Source organism: Perna viridis, chromosome 2, assembly GCF_037379345.1.
Source record: "Perna viridis isolate PV_CMFRI_1.1 ecotype Kerala chromosome 2, ASM3737934v1, whole genome shotgun sequence".
Lineage (NCBI taxonomy): Eukaryota > Metazoa > Mollusca > Bivalvia > Mytilida > Mytilidae > Perna > Perna viridis.
Genome location: NC_142446.1, coordinates 53,135,890 through 53,148,100, shown reverse-complemented (window position 1 = coordinate 53,148,100; position 12,211 = coordinate 53,135,890). Strand labels below are relative to the sequence as shown.

Sequence of the window (12,211 nt, the reverse complement as noted above, 5' to 3'; positions counted from 1 at the left end):
TACGGAAGTACGGGCGGACACCCCTATCACTATATAGCCCCACTTTCCAAGTGGGGACATAAAAAGGGATCCGACTTAAGGGCTTAAATATCTAGACGGTTTTGAATGTAATTAAGAAAAATACATCTGACAATTGAAATAAATATTACTAATGTCAAGATTACCACCACATCAATAATAAACACACGACCGCATCCAAGGACGATAGCTCTAGAACATGAATTAAAAGTTCTAAACATAGTTTATCATTCTCATTATTTCAATTATCATTTGAGATTGAATATATAAACAAAAGACTATAACAGAAAAAATATTTTATACAATTAATACAAAATGACAAGATCACTCCAACATTGCAAAACAAGAAACTGAAAATAAACATTAGTAAGAAAAAAAACAAAAAAGACCAAACATAGGAGAGAAATAAAAGATCCACATCAGTTATTAAGGGGCGACAATTTCTTAAACAAGAACCAAAAACATAAAACCTTATTTTAAGAAAAGAATATAAAAGCAAGGATAGCATAGTTAGACAAGGCACACGATACCTGTAGTTAGATGATAAAAAGGAAACCATGAAAATTGACAAACCTTAAAAAATAACATACATAAACTGAAAGTGTTGAGACTAAAACTCATTTAAAAACATATTGCTTTTTGGTGTTTATATTTTTTCTATTTCGAAAGATCAGAATAAATTAATTATATTTTGGAAGCTCAGTTTTTACTTCTTTCATCTACAATAATTCGTATATTAATCAACTAAAGAAAACAAACCATTGAATTAAATTACACACTGTATCTTAAACTAAGTGGTCCCTATTAAACTTATGACCAACTCTATACCAGGACTTAAAGGGATATTGCACTGATTAATTACAATTTTTATTATTTCAAAATAAATTTCAGAATGATAAATAGATATTTGAAATATAAACGAAATCCTAAATAATGTACTATGCAGCAACATTGTAGTTAATACATTAAAAGTTACCTAATGTCAGTCATGGTAAGCACAGCAATAAATGTAAACTGAGTACGACAACTATTAATATTGCAATCACTTTTTGACTGTATCTTATAACCTGTAAAAAATGTATGTTATCACCGTAAATTAGGATATTTTGGCGTCAGGTTATTTAGCGGTTTTCAGTCAAAATGTGCATGTTTAATTTTGGTGCATTCAGAACGTTTCATTTTGGCTTTATCTTCACGGTGGAATCAAACTATCCTTTATTATCCTAAAAAGAATCTAACATATCATACTACAATGAAGGGTCAATTTAATATTGTGATGTAAACAAATGTTACCATATCAATCTTGTTCTTCTTCACACATATCAATACACTGATATATATTGGCTGCCTATAGATTTTCAAAGAGTAATCAAGAACCTGTTTTTTTTTTATTGGCGTTTTTTTTTTTTCGCGGTATAACAAGTCAAATATGTGTGAAAAAATAATCAAGGGAACCAAGGTTATAGCGGTAATCAAAAGAATGTAATCAAGGGACAAATACCAGACATGGAAAACATACACAACAAAGAACATAAAGTAACTAAAATCATACATACAAAGTAACAAAAGCAAATGAGCAACTCGGACTCCACTAAAAACTGGACCAGGTGCACCGGTAGGGTAAGGGTCCTCTGCTTTTCTAGAAACACATTATGTATTGGTGTTTTTAATTCGTGCTCTTTTACGAGATGAGCCAAAAAAAGCCAAAATAAAACTATAGCCAAAATTCCCCAATTCACGGTAATGTAAGAACAATATGTTAGGAGGAATGCACAAAAACTGGCAGTTTGAAATGAACTTAAACCACTTTCAACATTTTTTTAAAAAGTAATTTGAATTAAACTAGGTAGAAATCTACCCTTTATTAGAGCAATGTGACCTACTTCATCAACATTGAACCGTTTGAGAACATCATGACTCAGTTAATATCCCTTTTGTTTCACAAATGATCAAGTGAAAACAAATTTCTTTCATTATGTAGTATTCTTTTTTTGAAAAATAGTAATTTTTACCAAAAACCTAAATCTTTATGTGGGAGATTTTAATACTTCCATTTATTTTGGAGATCTCCCCTAATATGGGAGGGTTTAAAGGTATGTGTTGAAATTTTTATACCATAGATATATGTTTGTTATAGAAGTCATCATCACTTACCATACATTTGATTAAAGTTCATTTATCGTCCAACTTGTTAAATCATATACATCACAAATAAAAGTTAAATTACAGTCTCAAATTGGAAACAGAAGTAGCATAGCAATATGGTAATGAAATATAATTCAGTTGCTTGGTTACAATTATATTTGTTAAAAAATCCAACTTAAATGAAATCAATGTAAACAGTTTTAAAGTTAAATTACATGCAGCATTCCCTAAAAAGCAGCCTTTTTTAATGAACAATCTTAGTAAATTATATCCAGAAAGCAAAATTAAAATTTCTCATCACTAATAAATTTTATGTATATGAATATATGAATAATATGAGTTCCTACTTATCTCACACGGACAAAATTAAAAAAAAATATTTAATTACAGCTGTAATTTCTAAATACCCTTGTTTTATAACAATATTTTGATTACTTGTATTTTGTATGCATTGGTACAGATTAACTTTACAATAACCAAAATATAAATGCAACAATAGCCTGTCTATAATGTCTATTCATGTTAAAATATACATAAACAGCAAGGTCATATATAACATACATAAACCACAAGGTCATATACAATATACATAAATCTTCCTAATAAACACTATATCACAGAAAAATAATGTTAAACCTGAAAGAACATGTAGTTGCACATGTTGTCATGCTAGGTATGCCAAATTTGTACAAAACTGCTGATAGTTTATACCAAAACAACTTATAACACATGCCCCATCTATATCAAGCCGAATTCAGGATCCCAGAATATAGTAATGACATTTGGATGGACAGATGCACAAAGTGATTCTAATACAGGAGCCACTCATTGAATGGGGATATAAAATGACTTTATTACCAGACATTGCAACTCCCAATAGAACCAAAATTTAAATCTTACATTATTGAACATACAATACATCTGATTACAGAACCTAATCCCTAAGTATAAATTACATATATTTTACTATGCACTAATGATTTATTATAATAAAAATAATGTCTCCTAATAACGAATGGTAGATATATGTAACACAAAAAATAAAATCTCCTGCAATCTTAAGTTTGATTGCATAAAATCTTTTGCAAAGGAGTCAGTCTTGTGGGGGCAGATATGGAGGTTACAAAACAAATAACTACGGAAGCCACACATTTCACACAATTAAATTTTACATATCTTTAATTTACTCTATTGCAAGTATAAAAATATTTTTTTACTCCTCACAGTTCTATAGCATTTTACAACATTACACTAATATTTTTAAACAATTTTTAGGTTTTTAAACTTATAAGCATGCAACTATAAGTTAAGTAGCACTTCTCATAAGAATCATGCAAAATGTAATGCAAGATTAGAAAGCCTTCATATTTTTATTTTTGATATTTGATTTAAAATGTCATAGAAAACAGAAAGGAACATGCAGCTTTTCATATAACCCTTGTTCATAGAAGATAAAAATTATATGTAACATACTGTGAAATTAAAAATTCAGGGAGATAACTATGTAAAAAAACACTGAAATACACTAGAAAACTATTAGAATCTCCATGTGGATTTTCTCCTTATAGCAGGCAAATTGGAATGAATAATTATACATTTTATCATATAGACCTATAAAGCAACTTAATAACAAAAATAAAAATATGTAGCCTTTTTTGAGATGTGTTACACTTTACAAAATTTGTATGATTCTTACAGCTACAGTTGACAGTTATACATATCTTGCAATACCATTACTATCTAGATATAATTTAGTTTCAGAAATAACATGCTTTCTGGTTGGATAAAAAAAAATTGACCATCATCTCATAGATCCAATTTTGTAATGTGACTATGACATCATCAACCTATTTTAATGATTTACCCATAAAATTTTGATACTTAAAATAATTATAAGGATTGACTATTATTTTTTTTGGTCTATTGAAATAAACTCAATGCCATTGGTCCACACTTGGAAATAACCTGCTATGCAGGTTATGAGTGTGCACCAAATAATTGAGGTTACTACCATATAGACCAAAAAATATAACAGCAATTCCTTAATTAATACTACTATCAACTAAAGACTAGTTTAATAAGTATAATTATGGATTGCTTGATTTTGTGTCTGTTTCAGGCTTGTTTCCCCATCTACAATGTACAGAATATAAAAAAAATTAAAGGATAAAACCTTCTAAAAAAATTAAAAAAACAGATATATAATGGAGGACAAGAGAAAATCAATTCTAAAATAATTCTTTCCAAAAAGTAAGATGATGACAAAGAAACACCTTAATGATGATAACACAATATGTACATGTAACTTATTGCCAGAAAATTTATATTTACCCTTGAGTTTGTAAAAGTATTCATTTAATGGTTTACAGTTTGAGCCTGACTCAATATCCACTTCATCTTGAGAATAGGTTGTATTTGTTTGAAATACATGTCATAACACAAATAGAACAAGGATCCCTAATTGCCCTAGTATAAACCATTTTGTGACACTTGAAATTGCATAACCATAGCATTGACTTGAAACATGTTCCCATGAACAGATACGTTCGACATTTTTCTCTTTTTGAGGTACACACACAATAATACATGTTAGTCTTACCTGTCCTTTATATCCACATCAGCATCTTTTGATTTGAGGAATTTTACCAATTCTTCATGACCCTCAGCTACAGCAATGTGAAGGGCAGATCTAGAGTCATAATCCACTGTATTCAGTAGTTTAGGGTTTGTCTTTAAATAACTGTGGAAAAATATGCACGAAGTAAAACATATTTCAATAAAACTGTAATAGAAAATTGTTGTCTGTATTTGTATGTACCAAACACTTAATTACCTGGCCATTTCTAGCCATTTCTGTAAAACTTCATTAGATAAACTTCTGTTAAATTACAATTGAAGTCAGATATCACTGATTCTTCTGACTTGACAAAACAATTATTTTAAGGAGGCAGACCTAGGGTAAGGGACATAACTCTTGAAATCAGTGATATGTTTGCATCATTTTCAATTTCACAAAGGTCTACCAAGCCTTCATTTGAAAAAGAATGAAATCAGTCCAAATTATTTTGATGCTTACATGAGATTGATGTAAAATGCTGAATATAAACGTTCCACAGATTTGTAAGAGCTGTGTCCCTCATCTTAGGTCTACATTCATAAATGTTAAACATATCTAGATCAGCAAATTTATTTGCTATATTTAATCACAAGCAAAGTATCAAAGATATGTGTTTAATTGTTTTATCAACTACATCAACATATACATGTATGGGAGAAATGGTTTCTGTTATGATGAGTATCATAACTCATTTACTACATCTAATACGCTTGTGTAAGAATCTACATTAAACACTGTTTTTTTCTTCAAATTTCTCATTTACTCAGCACGATTATATGTTGCCAACAAAACTAGAAAGAACTAGAAAAAAATGTGAGTAGTCTCACAAAGAGAATACTCCCCGCTTTGAGTAAACTAACAACATGTTTAACACTTTAGTTGTATAATATTCAATTACTGTGACCTGACAGTAATTGCCTTCCTTCAAGCATATTCTCATTAAATTATCTTAAGTTACTTTCCTTTACAAATCTGTATGTGAAATCTAACCTTCCTGTAAAATTTCACCAAAATCCATTTGATAGCTTAAGAAAAGTTGGATTTACAAGATATAACATGTGAACCCATAAGTTGGATTATCTCCTTTAGCAATTGCTATCTCTGATATTTTGTATAATTGTACAGATTCTTACCTGTTGATGGCCCTGATGTCACCTTTAAATGCTTTGTTCAGAAATAAAAATGTTTGAACTTGTTTTTCTTGCTTTATAAAATTTGAATCCTGTAATAAAAATTATACAATATTAATATTGGTGACACAAAACTTGAAATAGAAATTGAAGTAGAAATATTAAAAATTGATTTAATTAAAAAAGGTATTTGCATTTTTTTTTTGCAGTTTTGAAAGAGAAAGGTCCATCCATAAATTCTGCAAAAAGAGTGTTATATGCTTCTAATATATCTGAAATGTATTTATTGTTTTTGTCATCTGAAATTGACATAAAAAACATGGGTGGGCTTGTCAGTCAACAGACGAGGCATGGTTGTCAACCACATGTACATGGAATTTACAGAATTGTAATAAATGTCAACAATGAAGACTTAGAAGATGAACAACCAATCAAAATTCACAAATAGGCAAATAAGATTGGAATTATTGCCTCACAGGCAATTATAAGATAAATGTTATCATATGTTTTGAAACATATTTAAACATATGTTTGAGACCAGTTTGGTATATATATGTTTTTGTGCATTTCAAAATAAATGAAATCATGTTTTTGAAAATCATACATATATCACACTGCTTTCATACATGAAGTCCTGTTAAAAACATGAAATTACAATATGATCATGTTTGATCTTTAGTTCATGAACTAATTCATAAGTCAGAAACATATATTTTTAATCCTAAGCATATGAAAAAATGTAACAAACATTTTCAGTTCCAATTGTAAATCAGTGCAAGATTCCACAAATGGACACTAATAAATCTATAAGATGGTAATCCTTACATGATGCTAAGTGCAATAGCAATCCATGTAAGTATTATAACTGAAACAATTCACTGGTCTTGTTTTCTTAAAATCAGTACGACTAGAATTTGATTTGACTAATGTTTCAATTTCTTAAGCCTAGTCTTGGGCCAATTTTTAATATATTTATCATAGAAAATATTGTTCATCATACAGTTGAATTCATAATAGTAATCGCTAATTATTTTTCTGTGAACTCTTTCTAATAATTAATCAGAGGAATTATTAACATATTATATTTTAACAACTTTCTGTTTGGACTACTATTGTTATATTATATCTGAATTAACAGGAGGCTCCCAGGAGCATGGTTAAATTTTGCCAATAAATTTAACAAGATGTTGTCCAACAATTTTGACTCAAGAAGACTTTGGTAGGACTTATCTTTAGGATCATTTCAGCAATAAAAGGTTTCTTTCTATCTATCATAGTTTTCATGATATTTGGCTGAAAATTGAAAAAAAAAGAAAAAAGGTCATTTTTCACCATTCAAAATTAATAACTTTTACAGGGAGTCGTCTGACAACTTTTATCCATGGAGGCTTTTGTAGGCCTTATAACATCAAGTATTTCAGCAATTGAAATAATTTAAGTAAACCTGACGGTTTTGGAGATATAATATGTGAAAAACTACTGTCTGACCCATACATACATATGATAAAATCATTCCTTCAAAACTGGAGATTTGTCATTTTTCAGCTGAATATTTGGTGTGAAAACCTGAAGTTTTTTATTGGCGTTTTTTTTTCGCGGTATAACAAGTCAAATATGTGTGAAAGAATAATAAAGGGAACCAAGGTTATAGCAGTAATCAAAAAATGTAAATCAGGGACAAAGACCAGACATGGAAAACCGACATACATAACAAAGAACATGAAGTAACTAAAATCATACATACAAAGTAACAAAAGCAAATGAGCAACTTGGACTCCATTAAAAACTGGGAGCATGGACCAGGTGCACAGGTAGCGTAAGTGTCCTCTGCTATTCTAGAAACATCCGCCGCTCATAAAAGTCAAGTGCGGGGTAGACCAAAGAGGATAGGAAAACTATGACACGTTGAACAAATCAGTTTTCATGGTGCAGATGGATACACCGTAAAGATCCACGAGATCGTGACATCCATAAAACCTCCGTAGTGATGACTTACTTCAATCTTGTAGCAGCATAACCTGTTCCAGAAGCCTATTTGATAGAATTCTAGCGCGATACAACAAGTCTGCATATTTTCGACAAGCTCTGGCATAACGTAATAGTTGTAATATGAACATTCCATACGCAGGTGCTGAAGGGATGCTGCCACAGATGAAAGGAAAGTGACAAGTCTGAATGAAAAGTCATCACGTTAGACGTAAAGTTTGGTCAAAAGTTTTATTTTACCATTGATTTCTTAGTGTAGGTCAAGATATGAGGCTGACATCACAGTGTCTGCAGTATCCTTTATCTCAACTTCTTTGGGGTAGATGCGATGTTTCACATGAAATTAGGATTGCTTGAAGATAATACGTCTTCCATATAGTGGAAACTGAGATTAAAGGATCTAGCAAAACGATATTCTTTCTTTCAGATCAGATCAGTTATACAGTCAGCCTCATAAGAGTGAAGGAGCACAATTTGATACTGTTGGAATGCCGACTGTTTGTTGAACGCATCCACCACACTGGACAAATATGTTGTCAATTAAAAATTCCAGCATTTTGTAAACATCTTCTACTGTATATTTGGAAGATGATTTGGAAGTATTCTTTACTAGGTTCTAATTCCGGTAGAATTGAATTCTGGTAGGTTCACATGTATGGACCCATATGTTCTATTCTTAGTAACGGCAGCAATGTTTTTCCATAGATCATAAATTAGTCAGTTCTATGCAGGATACCCAAAGGAACATTCATACCAAGTTTGGTTCTAATTGGTCTGGAAGTGTCAGAAGATTTTTTTATGGAAATAACATTTAAATTAAAAAAAAAAACATGAAAAAAGGGCAATAACCCCAACATGGCTTCACAGATTAAAACAAAAATTTGACCACAGATAGATCTCATCATGCTGAACACTTTTACCTCATGTCAGAATTTAGCTAAATCTAATGGTTTTGGAGCTATATGTAAAAAACTACTGTCTGACCCCTATGTTCTATTCTAAGTAACAGTGGCCATGCTTTTCAAATGATCAAAAATTCCCATACTAGTTCCATGCAGGATACCCCAAGAAACTTTCACACAAAATTTTGTTCAAATTAGTCAAGCAGTTTTAAAGGAGAAGATTTTTAAAATAAATTAAAAATTGAAAACATCGAAGAAGGGCAATAACTCCAACAAGGATTAACGGATTAAAACCAGAATTTGACCACAGTTAGATCTCATCATGCTGAACACTTTTACCCACGTCAAAGTTAGCTTAACCTTACAGTTTTGGAGATATTTACAAAAACTATTGTCTGACTATTATGTTCTATTTTTAGTAACAGCAGCCATGTTTTTTTGATGGATCAAAAATACCCACATCAGTTCTATGCAGAATATCCAAATAACATTCACACCAAGTTTGGTTCCAAATGGCCAAGTAGTGTCAAAGAAGAAGAGTTTTGAAAACTTTTTAACCATGAGGATGACGGATGATGGATGATGATGAACGTCGCAAAGTGATGGCAATAGCTCACAGGTGAGCTAATAAAATGACCATCAGACATATTCTCACTTTTCTGGTAAATAACTGGCATTTTTACCACTTCTCGAGCCTTAGCCTATGTACAACTCCAACCATGCTGCTAATTTCATCCTGCCTATGATGACAGTGTTGTAACAGTACATGACGAAGTGTATATCTAAGAGAATTTACCTCTTGAACATCATCACAGTCTGCATTCTTCATGGCATTCTCAAGCTCAGTTTTCACTTGTTCAAATTCTTGAAGACGTGTAGTTTTACGTTTGCTATTCTCCTTTTCCTTCCATAATTCTATTTTGACATTAACTAGATCAATTGGCCTCTTCCCGAGACTAAAGTAATAAAATGAAATACTATTTTATACAACTGTTGGTTTGTTGTTAAGACTTGTTTTACTTGAAATATTTTTCTACTTATATTGTAGACACACATACCAAAAATCTGCTCAATATTTAAAAACGTTGAGAAAAAAAGTCGGAGAACAGTTATTTTTATGAAATTGTTTTTAAGTTTAAAAGCAATAGCCATTAATAAATATTTATTTTCTATTTAAGAAATTTATGTCATACCTATTACGAACGAAAGGAGAAACTTTACATTCATACAAAAGATATTTTACATCAGTCAATCTTCCCTTCGTTGCTGACACATGCAGAGGTGTTTCTCTCAAATAGTCTGAGGTATCCATTTTGAAATGCTTATACCTGTAAGAAAAAATGTACAATTCCAACCTCTTTTATTACAAAGAAATCACTAAAAAATTAAAAATAAAGGGAAATAACTATTTAATATGTTAAAAAATTACAAGTTAGTTTGTGAACTTTACAGATAATTTTTAAGTAACTGTACACTATGTCTCTTCTAAATGGATAGTCTTTTAAATTAGTTTACTTTTTTATTCAAACTTAAAGAATTGAGAAAAGGAAACTTCTCCATCAACTTTGATGACATTGTCTTTGTTATAAATATATGTATTCAAGCACCAAAACTTATGATGCTTAACCTTTTCATAATAGTTTACTGTTTTGTTAGCAACTACACATAAAAGGAACTATTCATTTCAGCAGGTCTATAACAACCTGATCATTCTGGCCTGAATGCCACAAATTTAAAAAAAAAAATACTTAAGTCTGAAAATATTCGTAACTTCCTCGGTGTCTTTGAAATTGACAAAGTCACTGACAGTTAAGAATTTTTCTGACCTAAGTTATTTTGCAAGTTTCTGGAGCCTGATCATTCAGATAGTAAACAAATAAATGTTGCTTTTACCTGACATTGTCACCCATTTTACTCAGTAAACCTTTAGCAGCAGCCTTCATTACCACTGTCAAGGTTTTTTCAGCAAATGTTGGCTGGAAAAAAAGATAAACTGAATGAAAGTACTTTTGGATCACTGGGCATGTCCCCAATGAAATTAATTTTTGTATGAAGATGACATTCATATTCCTGCATCAAGGTATCATGAGAAAATACTTGTCTAACAATCCTATTTTCTTTACAAATTTCTGAGAAGAGATAGTGAATCCAAAAATATGATCATGAATACTGAAGAAGCCCAGATTTAACAAGTGTTCATGATTTCTTCCTCTCTAAGTGTTCTCAACACAAACGATTTATAATTTGGTTATTCATGATAAACCATTGATTATCCTATTTATTATATAAATTTTCTCAAAACATTTATTACTATTACAAATAAATATATTCCAAATCATTAGTAATGTCAAAGTTAAAGTCACATGAAGAAGGCGTTTAGGTGAGAGGAAGTCCAAAGAATATACTCCGGTAGTATTTCAAATATGAATGATCAAAATTCAATACACAGGGAACATTCGATGCTCACTGCTATCTATCATGAGCAGGAGAACTTTTAAAATACGTTTTTTTTTTTCATGTTTTTTTGACAGTTTTAGAAAAAAACCTATCTACTAACAAGTGAATGGTAATTATAAAGTGTTGATATATTGATATTGATTGTAGAACACAATGCATTGTTTACTAGACAATTTATGCATTGACATTTAATTATGACCACATAATTCCATTCAACAGATCGGCTCTGTTTCATGTGTTCATGTTTGGTGATGTTTTTGGAATTCTGACATATTTGAATCATCCCATAGCAAATGCTTCAGTATTATTTTACTGATATTATACATTGTTATAGTGTAAGAAGCTGTCACTTGACACCAACTTCACTGATTGTTGTTGGCATGATTTTATAGTTTACAAATGACTTGCTCTTTGATGTTATACATGTATGGTCATTACAAAGAGATCATGTATTGTTTAAGCTATTCATACAAGAATGAAAGCAGAAAAAATAGGAACATTTAGTTATCATTTTTTATCACTCTTGACAATAAAGCATACAGCCTCAAAATCTTAAAGATGAATAATTTTAATTGTAGAAATATCAAATATCAGATAAAAATGCTATGTTTCCTTAGATAAGTAAATTACTTAAAGTCAAACAATTTGAGTCACCTCTGGAGTTTGCTTTACATTATCTTTCCCCTTCTCTAAAATTTCTATAACATCATTCTTTGCTTCATGAATAGGTAAGCGATTATCCCTGAAAAGTAAACATAGAATTATAAATTTCTATCCTTTGTAACAAGAGCACTTCTGAAATTTGAGGAGATGAAGGAAAAAAAAATCTTTAATAAAATCTTACTAAAACCAGACCAATAAAATAGCTTGACCTGCATCACCATCATGTATTTATCAGTACTTAAAAATCTTTAATAAAATCTTTAATAAAATCTTACTAAAACCAAACCAATAAA

The 12,211-nt window shown here is 30.4% G+C and overlaps 1 protein-coding gene across 2 annotated transcripts in view; it reads right to left on the bottom strand.

The window, feature by feature from the left end:
- Nucleotides 1-299: 299 nt before the first annotated feature.
- LOC148625998 (uncharacterized) overlaps nucleotides 300-12,211 on the bottom strand; it is a 56,358-nt gene continuing 44,446 nt past the window's right edge. For both annotated transcript variants that reach the window (XM_088569518.1, XM_088569519.1), the window contains 7 exons: nucleotides 11,910-11,997; nucleotides 10,692-10,774; nucleotides 9,992-10,126; nucleotides 9,595-9,754; nucleotides 5,914-6,002; nucleotides 4,763-4,903; nucleotides 300-4,296 (listed from right to left, as the gene is read on the bottom strand). In XM_088569518.1, the coding sequence (XP_088425644.1) occupies nucleotides 4,251-4,296; nucleotides 4,763-4,903; nucleotides 5,914-6,002; nucleotides 9,595-9,754; nucleotides 9,992-10,126; nucleotides 10,692-10,774; nucleotides 11,910-11,997 (742 nt within the window). In that variant the 3' untranslated portion in view covers nucleotides 300-4,250. The remainder of the gene's footprint in view (nucleotides 4,297-4,762; nucleotides 4,904-5,913; nucleotides 6,003-9,594; nucleotides 9,755-9,991; nucleotides 10,127-10,691; nucleotides 10,775-11,909; nucleotides 11,998-12,211) is intronic.